Genomic DNA, 15,656 nt, shown 5'->3' with positions numbered 1-15,656 from the left:
CTGGACTATAATATATCTGTGCCAGCTACAATACTGCTATTCTCTACAGAAACACAGATAAAATATTTATAATTTTTATTCTTCTGCTAAATCATTTAAAACCTACAGTTTTTCCCTTAATGCTGGTAAAAAATTATTTCCAGAATGTTTCCACTCATTCATTCAAGATTTCAATAGTTCTTTGCCAAGAATGGTTTCCCATTCCAGTTACAGCTGTATGAAAATTCTCTCCTCCTCTCTTTTCCGATACATTTATTTTAAAATTTTTTGCACGTGTCATTGGGCGTAAAGCCTTCATTACCAGATTACTACTCATTCCAGATGAAAGTTGAAAACTCATTAGAACCCCCCAGCCCACTATAATATACTCTTTTGTAAATGCAGATGGCTCCCAGGCTAGCAAAGTTTGTGTGTATCTTTTTATTGTCATTTTTTATTCCATGATATATGAAACAATTATTTCCCGTGAAGGAGGAGGAAGCTGAAATGTCAAGGGCTCTTCTTGGCTCCTCTAAGGCAATGAATTATTAAAGAAATAAGATATTTTTGCTACTTCATTGAGGAAATACATTTTCTGACCTTTTTTGCTACTTTATGGTGATAATGAATTTTCTGCGAAACTCTGAGATTTTCGGTTACTTTATTAAAATAAGACTATTTGAGGAATAGCCATGACCTTGACCTTTGAAGAATTAATGGAATACTGATTCTGAAGGAACTGATCAGGCTCTCTGGTAATTATCCAGACTATAATTTCTTACTGTCATGTCGATAACACATAGCTGTGTGCTATACCAATACAATGAAGTCAAACTATCTTAACTCATTTACTTGAACTACAACTCTGGATACTTAGACTCAAATCCCACTATTCATCACTCTTTATGGTGATTTTAGTTGGTACACCATGCCGTTTTGAGTCTAGATGAAGGATTGGGAATAGAAGATTAACAGCAACAGCCTGGTATAATACAGGCTGTGTGTTCTCTGAAGCTTAACTTCAAGGGGCATGTCAACATAAAAACATTTGGTTTTTTCAAATTATTCTGCTCCCCCCATTTTTTTTCATTGATTATATATTTGAAAATAGAATAATAAACACAGATGGTGAAATCCTGGCCCTGCTGATGTCAACAGAAAATCTGCCATGGTCTTCAATGGGGCCAGGATTTCACTCAGGGTATTACATTTTACCTGGCACAGTGTAAACACTAGAATAAAACTACAGTAAATCAGAACAAGAGTAAATTTATGAATAATTTCTGTGATTTCAAACTCCACAAAATTCAACATTATGATTTAATATGTAGCCCTTCTTCACTCATATATACACACGCACGCACCCCCGCCCACCCTTCAGCTCTCTGCTCTGACTGAGGCCCTGTATCATTGCAGATCGTTAAAAATAAGTGTGTGGGATTTTTTTCTGCCTGTCAAAAATGTGAAAAATATAGGGGTGTTTGAAATCTTAATTTTATCTATGAAAGAGTTATATTTTAGGTGCATTTAGTTGCATTTGTTTTAGATCTTTTAAAAATATCAAAGGACACCTTTGGTCTCAAATGTGAAATAGAAACACCCATTTGCAATACTGCAGTCTCAGGTGTGTCAGGTAAGCTACAGTATTCAATTACAGTGTCTCTGCCTCCCCAGGGTAGGGTAAGAGGTTTACAACTTGACACTGATATTCTGCAGTAGATTAACACTTGACTGGTTCCCAACCCAGAGGTATTTTATTTTAAAATGTAGTTTAGCCTTTATATTGAGATATGTATAAAAGTATAAAATGTTACAGTATATACTGGCAATAAAGAGGTGTGTGGTCTAGTGGTATATGCCCAGAATCAGAAGCTAGGAACTCCTGAACTCTAATCATGGCTCTGGCATTGTGGTCTTGGGCAAGTTACTTACCCTCTCTACCTCCATTTCCGAAACAGGGATAACACTCATTCATCTCCCAGGTGAACTGTAAGGATTAATGTTCATGAACCATTCTGAAGATGCAAATCACTATGTAAATGCTTAGTATTATTAAGAGGAAAGATGCTGATACCCATAAATGACAAATGGTGAAGTGGAACTATAAGGAAAAAAAAGAATGGGATCTGGGTGACCACAGGAATGATGGACAAGAGGTGCTAGAACAATTTGTATAGCAGGGGTGCTGACAGCAATTGAACCGAACTACAAATCCTGTATATGATGGAAACCACTTCAAGCCAGGGGGTGCGGCAGCACCCCCAGCACTCCTAGTTCCAGTACCTATGGTGGACAATGGCTCAAACTAAGACACCGGGGACAGGTAAGGCAATGCCTTGTAATAAATGATAGATAATTTGGATTTGTGGTATTTCGGTAAGAATAAGGCAACACAGGCTAGCTGACCAGCATTTGGTGCATTTTACTTTTCCAAACAAACAGATGTTCTGGGAAGCACAGAGAATGGAACTGTTCTTTTGTTTTTTTACTTATTCCGGATCATTTCCCCATTTCAAACAGTCAACTCAAGCAGCTGATTACACTAAAATAATGACTTTTGTTCATATTTTGATTCTTTGAAAGGTATTAATCTGGCATACACATTAACTGTGTTTATCCTAGTCAAAGCACGCAGATTGCTCATCCATACACATACCTGCTGCACACACAAGCTGCTATTGAGTGACTACACTAATAGGGGGTTGTTCCCATCTCCACCCCGCATTTATTATTTGCAAAACTTGTGATCATCAGGAATAGACCATGCAGAAATCAATCCTGTTCTATAATGACTCATAGAATCTTCTTTCACCCAGCCACAGTAAGAAAAAACTGGGGCCTAAAGGAGTCTACAATGTCCCTTAATCAAGATGAATTCTTTTGGTATTCGGATAGATATATTATATAATGCTATAGCCATTCTACTGCAATTCATTATGAATTAATGTCCATGTATACAGTATTACCAAAAATGAAGTGGTTTCTCTTTCATAATAGACTTTATGAGCGTTCTACTTACCCCCATAGAGCAGACCTAACCCCTTAGTATGCAACCATTTATTTTGGCAATTAATAGTGTAATGTATGAGGTAATGCCTTTTTTCAAATGGCAAGAAGAATAATGTAAATTTTGATTAATTTTGCCCAGAGGAAGTAAGAGCTTGAAGAGAAGTCACAAACGGTTTTACAACTCTGAATTCCTCGGTCTTGGATTTCTGCCTTTAAGAATGTTTTTTCTCCAAAATAAATTGACTACAATTAGTAGGCCTACAGTTTTATGATGCCTTTGAAGTTTTAGTTTATGGTAAGCCTGGAATTTTAAATGAAGGTGAAAGTTTCTTCAATATAAAAACCCCACCCATCAACTTTTTTTTTGGATACAAAGCCTATCCTTTAAATTCACTTGATGAAAACAAATTTCAAGTTGCTTATCCAAGAGGAGGAGAAAGTGATTCCCTGAAAATAATCTACAAGATTCTGTAAAACTCTGCATTTCATTAATGAATTAGCTAGTCAGATTAAGAGATAATACAGAAGGTACTGACAGATTCTGATTAACAATTCCAAATTAAAGGGTACATTTTCTTTCACGGTGTCATTTAATTCTGATTCTGTGGGATATAGAATTTTAGTGCTTTTTGAAGATAGGCCATCTAGCGATGACTCTGTGGAAAGGAATATGTTTGGTTTAGCAGTTAGGGGAATTTAGAGTCAAATACAGTTGGTTTTTAATTCAGCTGAATCACCAAAACTTGATGAAATGCCATAAGGCTGTTTAAAATAAAGCAGATCTTTCACAATGAAAGAGCTGACATCACCCTCCCAGCTGCCAAACCATCAACAATTTGGAAAGCTATTTTTTAAAGGGACGAAGCAAAATTTTAAAAAAATGTGTACGGTAGATTTTCTGCAATTTCCTTTCAAGACACAAGTGCTGTTAATTTAAAGTACCTTTAAAGGTATTTTCTGCACCTTATTTGGGGTCTCAATAATATTTACATTACAGAGGAATGAGTACTATTTAAAGTCAATATAATATTGCCTCTGCTGTTTGCAATTTTGTTGAGTTATTTAAAAAAATCTCAAGTGAATTTTCAAATGGAACTATTCTAATTGAGAAAAGACCTGGAAGGACTAGACTTTTTGTTTTAATCTTCTGCTTTTATGTGCTTGTGAAGGACATGGGACTGCTCTGTACTAATTTATTAATACAATATTGTGACCTAATTATTGGAATGTTTATTGTAGGAGTACACAGGGTTAAATCAACAGGGCTGTAGGGAAACAAACAGACAAATTAAACAATGGATCGGGATAAGACACCCCTCACAAACACTTGGGGGTTGTAACCAAGAAAACTGGCCTGGAGGATTCTGGCTTGACTTCCCAGTGGAGCTCAACAAACTGGTTTGGGCAGCAGGATGCAAGCCTAGGAAACTGAGATAAAGAGTCTGCAGCTGGATAAAAGTGATTCACTCTCAAGGCAAGTCAGGTCAGTTATTTGGGAGAGACAGCAAAGGGAGGCCTGCCTAGTGTCTCTGACAAATGATGGCAAGCCTCCAGGTAAGATAGTCTGCATGCAAGCCTATGTATTGTTTTAAAATATTTTTCTCTTATGTTATGCTTTATTTAACCCTCTTAAATCAAGGTATTGTTTAGCGTTTTCTAGTTTACCACTGGTTATAAGTTCCCCAAGGGAAGAACAGCAGGAGCCGAACCCATTTGGACCTGCTGGAGTAACCACAGTGGATCCACGGCGTATTGTAACCCAAGGCCCAGTCTACATATGGGAGAATCTCATGATATCACTCCAGGAGAGGTAAAAGCATAAGGACCAATCACCTGTGGGGGTGCACTCAGAGAGATCAGACAAGAGGAGGCCCTGTAATCGTGACAGTAGTCAATATTTTCAATCTTTAACCTAGTTTTCTGTTGAACTAATTTACTGTAAGCAATTGAGTGACAACTAGATCAATAATGTCTTATGTGTGCATTTCTACTAGAAAAAACTATTATGCTGGTGTAAAAAAATGGAGATGAGAGGGCAAACCTCAGAGACAGTTTTCCTATTTCAGCCAAAAGTCACAAAATGCAGAATCAGAAACATGCACAATAGGAGAACCTCATGAGCTGCATTGTCAGAGATATACAATATCTGTTTTGTATGCATAGAGAGATATATACCCCCACGATCTATTAAAGAAAAAAAACATACTCAAAGAACATACACATTACATGTTTAAACACTCAAAAATCAGGAAATACCAACATTAGGAAAGCATATGTAACCTTAACTCCACCTCTGGTGTGTGCATGCATTACAGTATAGTACATTTTTTAAATTACATGATCACATTTCTTAAATAAATTATGTAGAAAAATTTGTATGATATGTAGCATCCTCTCCAAAAACATATTATTCTTGATGTGCCAGAAAATACTGGTCCCACGCAAGTCAAATATTCCAAAGACCAAAGAGATGTTTGATCACTTAATAATTACACTGGCTTTTTAAACTATTAGGAGTTCACAGACTATGGCTGAGCATCTTTAAATCCTAAGAAAAGTAATTGATCTTAAATGACATATCACAATGTGTAGATTCTGCAAAACACTAAGGCCCAGATCCTCAAAGGGAGTAGGCGCCTAAATACTTTTGAAGATCTGGACCTAACTGCATGAGTATGGGTTTGCAGGATAAAGCCATAATAAGAAAAGAACAAAGAAAAGAAGACTGGAGGCTGGTGTCACTAAAGGACAGAGTTAAGGTTGTTCAACAGCCTGTCATAGACCAAGAGGCTGGGTTGGCTTCAGTCTATGTAAGGAAAAAGAAGTTGAATTTAATAGTCCCTTGGGGAAAGGGACCAGAAAACACCCCCATTCCCAGCTACCTATAAATTAAGTATAATCAATATAAGGCTCTGACCCCCACAACTATGCAAGCTTCATTAGCCAGCTCTGAATCAGAGCTTCCCTAGCTATCTCCATCCTCCGGAGGGGGCTGTTTTTATACTGTTTCCTGTGCCTGAGGTTCCCGTTTGTTAACCTGCTGTACCTGTGCCTGCAGCAGAGCTTGGGTACTCTGGCTCTTCCAGTCAGTAGTAACCAAGTAATCACCAACAGTAGCTCTTACATAGGTGTACATATTTGCCCTTTTCCTAATCTTTCGGGTAGAACAGAGAGAAAGCAAAAGAAAGCAAGCCACAGCAATTAACACATCACATCATGTTCATTCACATCACACAAAACTAGACCATCCAGAACAGGAAAGAACTAAATCTGTAAGCAAAAAATAATTCAAGCAGCCTCTTAAAAATAGAGACTGACATCCTGTCACACAGTTTTAAACATTGAGTTCATCTAAACATGTTAAGGATCAATCTCATGGATTACTAAAAAAGTAAATCCACGTCTTCATGTCTGAACATCAGTGACATAATAGCAGAATTTTCAGAAGCCCTCACAGTCCATCACTAACTTCAAGCACTCAGCAGCAGACCTTTCAGTGATCTGCCACATACCATCCATCCATCTCCTTGCTAGTTGTCCCCTACTACAATGACCCTTCAACATTCCTTCCATAATAACTTTCTCAAGGTTATTTCCAAAGTACACAAGTTTGCATACATAATTTCCGACATCAGGGTCTGCTTCTCTCCAATAATATTTCTAACATCAGCATTAGTCTTCTTTTCCATCCAGGAAATATGGAAGAGTCTTTGCTGGCAGCATACTTCAAAAGCTTCAGTTTTCTTCTTGTCAGCAGCATTAACTTCCCACAGGTTACTAATATCTGTTTTTTTCAGATAATTACAACATTCCCATAGCGCTTATCATCTCTATTTATACGTTTTTTTTCTTAACTTTCACTCCGGTTTAATGTATGGGTTTTTTTTGTTCAGAAACATATATACATTAAAACACTTGCTCCACTCCTCCCAATTCTCATTGAACTCCTGGCTTGTACTGGAGGCCAATAATGAGACATACTTGATCAATATGTATTTTAAACATCCTGTATAAGCATTTTCTATTCCGCAGTGTTCTCTCCCTCATGGTGTACTGAAACAGTTTTCAGCAGCTAAAGAGGCTTTGTGAGTGCAAGTTATTCCAGCTAAGGTTCACAATCTTATATTCAATAATATTTGTTCCATATCCATTTGTTTCAGCTGGTAATCTAGTAAGAATGTACATGTTTTATTAAATTCTTCTTTTGGGGGGCTTTATGACTCCTCTTTTCCTGGTTAGCAATCATAACTGTGGAGGACATGTTGATCATGAGATCTATATTTTCCAGTGGCTGGAAAAAAGCCAGCTAATTCAACTGTTAAAGTACAGATTCTGCTGCCAGACCAACAAATAATATGCAGAGTTTATTCCACATTTTGTACATTCACAGTGTAGAATAGAAGACAAAATCTGTCCCTCAATTTCCTCTCCTTAACTTTTCTATTACACCTTGGGGACATGGTCAAAAGAATGGGTCAGGAAGATGATTTTAGCAGAAGTGTTTTGAATGGACCTAGAGAGGAGCAACATGAATGTCAGGAAGGCCAAAGATAAGGTGGCCACAGTAATAAAGAAGGGGATGAAGTGGCTAGAAAGGAAAGGAATCTCAGAACTGTTGTCTCAGCGGAGGCAAGTTCTGAACACAGCATGGATGTACAGTGTGTAGAGAAAGAAAGGGGAATCAAGAATAACACCCAGTTTATGGACCTATATGACATAGGATGGCCATGTAGTCAACAGTGTTGGAGAAAGGAGAGAATGGAAAAATAAAAAGGTCAGCTTTTGCCATGGTAAATTTAGGTTTATTCTAAATCTTGTGCGCCGCTCCCCTTTATCCACATTGTGTATTCAAAACATAGCTGCCAAAATCAGTGTTCTAGCCTATCCTTCCAACCATGTCACCCCTCTTTTTGGAAAATGAAAAAGAAAGGAAGCTTAAGGAGAGACAGGGTGAGATGTGTACAAATATATTTATATTTATTAACACAGACATAAAATTATATACATTGAGTTTTTATGACATTATAGGAGAATCTTACTACATTATCACTGTCAAAACTAGAATCACTAACCAGATAATGAGCTTGTCTTGCAAAGCACACAGCTCCTTCAATTTGCAATTAAGTTAAGAGAAGTTGTGGGCGTTCAGTACCATGCAAAAAATTAAACCAAATATGAATAGGCCAGATCCTTGTCACCAAGACCACTTAAGACTGTAATATAAATTAATATGCTCTGTTGTGTCAGACAAAAATGTTTCTCATGTATTAGGTGAAGAAATGATGATCTGAAGCAGAAAGGTTTTGACACCTATAAGGCACCTGAGAAAATACTTATAATATTTATCAAAACTGGTAAGATCTAGCAGCTGTATAGCTACTTACTCTAAACAACCCTTTTGAGAATTAAAATTAAAGTTAGGGAAAGAGCTGAAGGGTTACATATTTAAGGCTTAGTCCTGTCTTTTCCTGTACATATGTGCAACTGATGCTGGATGGCCAAATGGCCCTGCAATGTCAGCCAAATGCGTAGGCTGACATTGCAGGAAAAAAAGGTAGGGAAGCCACATGTAGTAAATAAGGGCATCTGGGTAAGTATTTATGAACTTCAATTTCTTTTTAATGTGCCTGAAGCACAAGACATACAAAATTTCAATTTTAATAATCATTCACGTCTTACCACCAATACAATAGCTCCCCTTAATTTACCACCGCAGAGAGATCCTGAATAAATAGGATAGCCTTGTAGTTAGCATTAAACCTCAGCTGTCTCAGGCACTGTTGAACCAATGTGGAGAGCGAGTTCCTGAGCCTATGACTCTGCATTGAAAGCTTCTTGCCTCCAGACCTCCTCCAGATTTATATCTGGAATCTCTTAGCTTGGGCACCTCAGCTGAGTTCAACCACTGCAGTACCACACAAGGAGAGAGGTAGTCTCTAAAGTATGCCTCTGTGACAACATACCAGGGCACAGACAACAGCAGCCATGAGCCAGGCAGCAGGGGACACAATGCAGATGATTCCATGTGGCAGCTGCGGTATGTACATGGTCCTAGCGGGGGTGCCTGAACAGAGGTATGTCTGCATGAAGTGCCGCCTAATAGAGCTGCTGGAAGAAAAGATCCGAGGTTTGGAGATGCAGATAGATACCCTGGTAGAGTTTAGAAGGGGGTTCGAGCAGCTGATGGAGCAAAGGCAAGGAGTGGCTGAAGGGGAATGCTCAGGGCTACAGGTGGAAGCAGGGGCAAAGGCCTGTGAGGGGGGAATGCCGGGGGGAGAACAAGGGCAGTGGAAGCATGTGACCATGAGAAGTAGGCCAAGGAAAAGGAGGGCCAGTGAAGGAGAAATAGAGCTCAGGAACAGGTTTGGGTGTTTGGAAAACGAGGAAGGGGTGCAGCAGGTGGTAACTGAAACGGGGAGGGTGAGGAAGAAGAGAAGAGCGGCTAGTCCCATAGAAAGAGGAGAGGAGTTGATGGAGACAGCACCAAATCTGGGCCCCGGGAGGATACAGGATGACATAAGGGGGATTATAAGGGAAAATAGGAATGGACAGGGGTTGCAACTAGAGGGAACAGGGGATAGATTAGTAGAACGCACTGTCACCAGGCAAAGGCAGGTTTACGTGATTGGGGACTCCTTACTGAGGAGGTTAGACAGGCCTGTGACCAGGGCGGACCCAGAGAACAGAAGGGTGTGCTGTCTACCGGGCGCTAAGATACGGGATGTGGACCTGCGATTGAAAAGGATCCTAAAAGGAGCAGGTAAGAACCCCTTGATCATCCTTCACGTAGGAACGAATGACACGGCTAGGTTCTCGCTGGAGAGAATCAAGGGAGATTATGCCAGGCTGGGGAAGATGCTTAAGGAAATCGAGGCTCAGATCATCTTCAGTGGGATTCTGCCTGTTCCTAGAGAAGGGCAGCAAAGGGGTGACAGGATTGTGATGATAAATAGTTGGCTAAGGGAGTGGTGCTATAAAGAGGGCTTTGGGATGTATGGCCACTGGGAGGCTTTCGGGGACAGAAAACTGTTCTCACGGGACGGACTTCACCTAAGTAGGGAAGGAAATAGACTTCTGGGAGGGAGGCTGGCTCATCTCATCAAAAGAGCTTTAAACTAGGAATTTGGGGGAGACGGTTGGGAGATGTCCAGTTAATCTCCACACCAGATTATAACATTGAGAGGGTGGTCGATGAGATAAGAACGGATACAGCCGGGGGGGAAGAGATTTGACATAAGGAGGAGGGGGGGGATGGATATTAGACTAATAGGTCATACTGGCAGTACGGTGTCCGTACCAAATTGGATAACAAATGTGAGAGAGGCCAAACGGCATAAATTAAGATGTTTATACACCAATGCGAGAAGCCTAGGTAACAAAATGGAGAAATTGGAGCTCCTGGTCCGAGAAATGAAATCGGATATCGTAGGAATAACCGAAATGTGGTGGAACGGTAGTCATGACTGGAGTACAGGTATGGATGGGTATGTGCTGTTTAGGAAAGACCGGAACAAAGGTATAGGTGGGGGAGTAGTATTGTATGTCAACAATGAGATAAACTGTAAAGAAATAATAAGTGATGGAATGGATAAGACAGAGTCTGTCTGGGCACTACTCACATTGGGTAAAAGAACTACTAGAGCCTCCCCTGGGATAGTGCTTGGGGTGTGCTATAGACCGCCGGGATCTAGCCTGGATATGGACAGAGAACACTTTAATGTTTTTAGGGAAGTAAATACTAATAGGCTCGTGTAATCATGGGAGACTTTAACTTCCCGGATATAGATTGGGGAACAAATGCTAGTAACAATAATAGGGCTCAGATTTTCCTAGACGTGATAGCTGATGAATTCCTTCATCAAGTAGTTGCTGAACCGACGAGGGGGGATGCCATTTTAGATTTGGTTTTGGTGAGTAGTGAGGACCTCGTTGAGGAAATGGTTGTAGGGGACAACCTTGGCTCGAGTGATCATGAGCTAATTCGGTTTAAACTAAATGGAAGGATTAACAAAATTAAATCGGAGACCAAGGTTTACGATTTCAAAAGGGCTAACTTTAATAAATTAAGGCGACTAGTTAGGGAAGTAGATTGGACTAACATATTTATGGATCTAAAGGCGGAAGGCGCCTGGGATTATTTCAAGTTGAAGTTGCAGGAACTGTCGGAGGCCTGTATCCCGAGAAAGGGAAAACGGTTCGTAGGCAGGAGATTTAGACCGAGCTGGATGAGCGAGCGTCTCAGACTGGTGATTAAGAAAAAACAGAAAGCGTACAAGGAGTGGAAGATGGGAGGGATCAGCAAAGAAACCTACCTTATTGAGGTCAGAGCATGTAGAGATGGAGTGAGAAAGGCCAAAAGCCGTGTAGAGTTGGACCTTGCGAGGGGAATTAAAACCAATAGTAAGAGGTTTTATAGCCATATAAATAGGAAGAAAACAAAGAAAGAAGAAGTGGGACCGCTTAAAACTGTAGATGGAGTGGAGATTAAGGATAATCTAGGCATGGCACAATATCTAAACGAATATTTTGCATCGGTCTTTAATGAGGCTAATGAAGGACTCAGGAACAGTGGCAGCGTGACGGATGGGAATAAAGGAGAGGGGGTTGACATTACCGTATCCGAGGTAGAAGCCAAACTCGAACAGCTTAACGGGACTAAATCGGGCGGACCGGATGATCTTCATCCGAGAATATTAAAGGAACTGGCGCGAGAAATTGCAAGCCCGTTAGCGATAATTTTTAATGAATCTGTAAACTCGGGGGTGGTACCGTTGGACTGGAGAATAGCTAATGTGGTTCCTATTTTCAAGAAGGGGGAAAAAAGTGACCCGGGTAACTACAGGCCTGTTAGTTTAACATCTGTAATATACAAGGTCTTGGAAAAAATTTTGAAGGAGAAAGTAGTTAAGGACCTTGAGGTCAATGGCAATTGGGACAAATTACAACACGGTTTTACGAAAGGTAGATCGTGCCAAACCAACCTGATCTCCTTCTTTGAGGAAGTAACAGATTTTTTAGATAAAGGAAATGCGGTGGATCTAATATACCTCGATTTCAGTAAAGCGTTTGATACGGTACCGCATGAGGAATTATTGGTTAAATTGGAAAAGATGGGGATCAATATGAAAATCCAGAGGTGGATAAAGAACTGGTTAAAGGGGAGACTGCAGCGGGTCGTACTGAAAGGTGAACTGTCAGGTTGGAGGGAGGTTACCAGTGGAGTTCCTCAAGGTTCAGTTTTGGGTCTGATTTTATTTAATCTATTTATTACTGACCTCGGAACCGAATGTAGGAGTGGGCTGATAAAGTTTGCGGATGATACAAAGTTGGGAGGTATTGCCAATTCGGAGAAGGATCGGGATATCCTGCAGGGAGATTTGGATGACCTTGTAAACTGGAGTAATAGTAATAGGATGAAATTTAATAGTGAGAAGTGTAAGGTTATGCATTTAGGGATGACTAACAAGAATTTTAGTTATAAGCTGGGGATGCATCGGTTGGAAGTAACGGAAGAGGAGAAGGAGTCCTGGTTGATCGTAGGATGACTATGAGTCGGCAATGTGACGTGGCCGTAAAAAAAGCTAATGCGGTCCTGGGATGCATTAGGCGAGGTATTTCTAGTAGGGATAAGGAGGTGCTGGTTCCGTTATACAAGGCACTAGTGAGACCTCATTTGGAGTACTGTGTGCAGTTCTGGTCTCCCATGTTTAAAAAGGATGAATACAAACTGGAACGGGTACAGAGAAGGGCCACTAGGATGATCCGAGGAATGGAAAACCTGTCGTATGAAAGGAGACTTGAGGAGCTTGGTTTGTTTACCTTAACCAAAAGAAGGCTGAGGGGGGATATGATTGCTCTCTTAATATATCAGAGGGATAAATACCAGGGAGGGAGAGGAATTATTTCAGCTCAGTACTAATGTGGACACGAGAACAAATGGATATAAACTGGCCGTGGGGAAGTTTAGGCTTGAAATTAGACGAAGGTTTCTAACCATCAGAGGGGTGAAGTTCTGGAACAGCCTTCCGAGGGAAACAGTGGGGGCGAAAGACCTCTCTGGCTTTAAGATTAAGCTTGATAAGTTTATGGAGGGGATGGTTTGATGGGATAACGTGATTTTAGTCAATAGGTCAATAACGTGCCATCGCTGGTAAATTAGTAACAATGGTCAATGATGGGATATTAAAAGTTACTAAAGAGAACTTTTTTCCGGAGGATCTGGCTGGAGAATCTTGCCCGCATGCTCGGGGTTCAGCTGATCGCCATATTTGGGGTCGGGAAGGAATTTTCCTCCAGGGTAGATTGGCAGAGGCCCTGGAGGTTTTTCGCCTTCCTCCGCAGCATGGGGCAGGGGTTGCTTGCTGGAGGATTCTCTGCGACTTGAAGTCTTTAAATCATGATTTGGGGACTTCAACAGCTGAGTCAAGGGAGAGAATTATTCCAGGAGTGGGTGGGTCAGCTTTTGTGGCCTGCATCCTGCGGGAGGTCAGACTAGATGATCATAATGGTCCCTTCTGACCTTAAAGTCTATGAGTCTATGAGATAGCCTACAGGGACTGCCTGCAGGGCTGTAACAGCCTACAGAGCATTCCATAGATGGAAACTGGCATGGCCAAACCTTAATCCGACCAGTATGTATGTTATCATCATACAGGGAGTAGTGACCGGCCAAGGTGAGATCATGTGCTCCTGTTCAGAGGAGAAGCAACACAGAGACAGATGTACCTTGTGGCAGCCTATCTTAAGCCATTCCATCCAGCTACTACAGGATGACTTGTGCCAGGATCACAGGTTACATGCCACTATCTCCACTGCACTGACTTTCTTCAGTCAGTGTTTAGCTCTCAATGTATTACTGTATACACCTCTATCCCAACATAACACTGTCCTCGGGAGCCAAAAAATCTTACCGCATTATAGGCGAAACCGCGTTATATCGAACTTGCTTTGATCTGCCAGAGTGCGCAGCCCCGCCCCCCCGGAGCACTGCTTTACTGCGTTATATCCAAATTTGTGTTATATCGGGTCGCGTTATATCAGGGTAGAGGTGTATCTTAATTTAATTAACACAAAAACTTCAAAATCTCCAGAAGAGTCATGTTCCAATGACAATCTCCATGAGCAATCCCCGTTTTAAAGAGCTCCTAGTCCTTATCAAATGCTGAATTATAAAACAGAAAGCATTTAGAGAGCAGCATGACTTGCTAACAAAGGCTCCAACTCATGTTAGTATGGCACAAAAGCAGCCACAAGGCTTGGAACGTCAGCCTTTTACAAACGAAAGTGTTCCACTTGCAAGATCAATAATCGGGGTGAAAGTAACTTAAAGGATTTACCGGTACGCCAGAGTCCTGAGCGGGTCGTGGCCTCAATCCAAAGAGGCGAGGCCTCAACGGGAAGAGGCGGGGCCTTTCAAGATTTAAAGGCCCTGGAGCTCCGGCTGTGGCTGGGAGCCCCAGGGCATTTAAATTACCCCGGAGCTACCAGCTGCAGAGGCGGCTGGGAGCCCCGGGGCTCAGGGGAGAATTAAAGGGCCTGGGGCTCCGGCCACCGTGGAGCTCTGGGCCCTTTAAATCACCATAGGAACCCTGCCGCCGCTACCCCGGGGTGGCAGGGCTTGGGCTAGGGCTGGGGTAGCGGCGGCAGGGCTCCAGAGGCGATTTAAAGGGCCCGGTGCTCCTACCACTGTGGGAATTTAAAGGGCCCGGGGCTCCGGCAGCCGGGCTCGGGTGGTGATTTAAAGGGCCTGGTGCTCCTGCCACTGCGGGGAGCCCCGGGCCCTTTAAAGCGCCGCCGGAGCTCCGGCAGCTGGGCTCGGGCGGCACTTTAAAGGGCCTGGGGCTCCCCGCAGGGACCCGGGCTCTGGGATCTTTAAATCTCCACCCGAGCCTGGCTGCCGGAGCTCCGGCGGTGATTTAAAGGGCCTGGGGCTCCCCGCAGCAGCTGGAGCCCTGGGCCCTTTAAATCACCGCCAGAGAAGCCAGTCCAGTCCGGCACGGTATGCCGTACCAGATCATACTGGCTTACTTTCACCTCTGTCAATAATACAATCTTGTTATAGATAGAACAACACAGGACATGTGGATATTAGGAGATAACTTCTAATCTTGAGTGCAGGAGGCACTTTGGTCTTACTGTGCACCTGAGGCACATGGTTTTCTCTCAATAACTCCACTGTCTGCAGTACATTATTCTTTGCGTAGAAGTGCTTCAGAACACTGGGAAATGAAGAGCACAGCCCAGCAATGATTTAGGGTATAGTTAACAGTACACTATAGTTGCGATTATTGCAAATCCATTTTAAGGCAGTGACTTAGGAGGCCTTCCATTTGCAAATAAGTATTTCCTTTCTTCACCTACAAAAGGGTAAACTTTTCTTGCGGGGAAAAAAGCACGCATTAGACAGATATCAAACTATATGTCTATATAATAGGACTAGCAATGAATTGCATACTCACATGGAGAAGTGTCCACAAACATAGGGTCTATGTTATGAAGCAGCTCCTTTCTGGGAGAAGGGCTTCCTTCACTAGAACAGAGATCATTGGGAAACATTAATTTCCTTCTAGAGCCCACTAGAAATCTGCACGTGCTATTTTAATACTTCCTTTTATTATACGTGTAGGAAACAATTGTGTCCATTAACTATTATGAACTTTTAATTTGAA

At 41.6% G+C, this 15,656-nt stretch overlaps 1 protein-coding gene across 1 annotated transcript in view; it reads right to left on the bottom strand.

Moving 5' to 3' along the window:
• The window catches only part of ARSB (arylsulfatase B), a 104,783-nt gene that overhangs the window by 22,734 nt on the left and 66,393 nt on the right, over window positions 1-15,656 (bottom strand). The window contains exon 6 of the mRNA XM_065406354.1: window positions 15,447-15,517. Coding sequence (XP_065262426.1) covers window positions 15,447-15,517 — 71 coding nt within the window. The remainder of the gene's footprint in view (window positions 1-15,446; window positions 15,518-15,656) is intronic.

Source organism: Emys orbicularis, chromosome 6 (genome assembly GCF_028017835.1).
Source record: "Emys orbicularis isolate rEmyOrb1 chromosome 6, rEmyOrb1.hap1, whole genome shotgun sequence".
In the NCBI taxonomy this organism is placed as follows: domain Eukaryota; kingdom Metazoa; phylum Chordata; order Testudines; family Emydidae; genus Emys; species Emys orbicularis.
The sequence above is the reverse complement of the archived record's forward strand: the minus strand, read 5'-3'. Positions and strand labels throughout refer to the sequence as shown.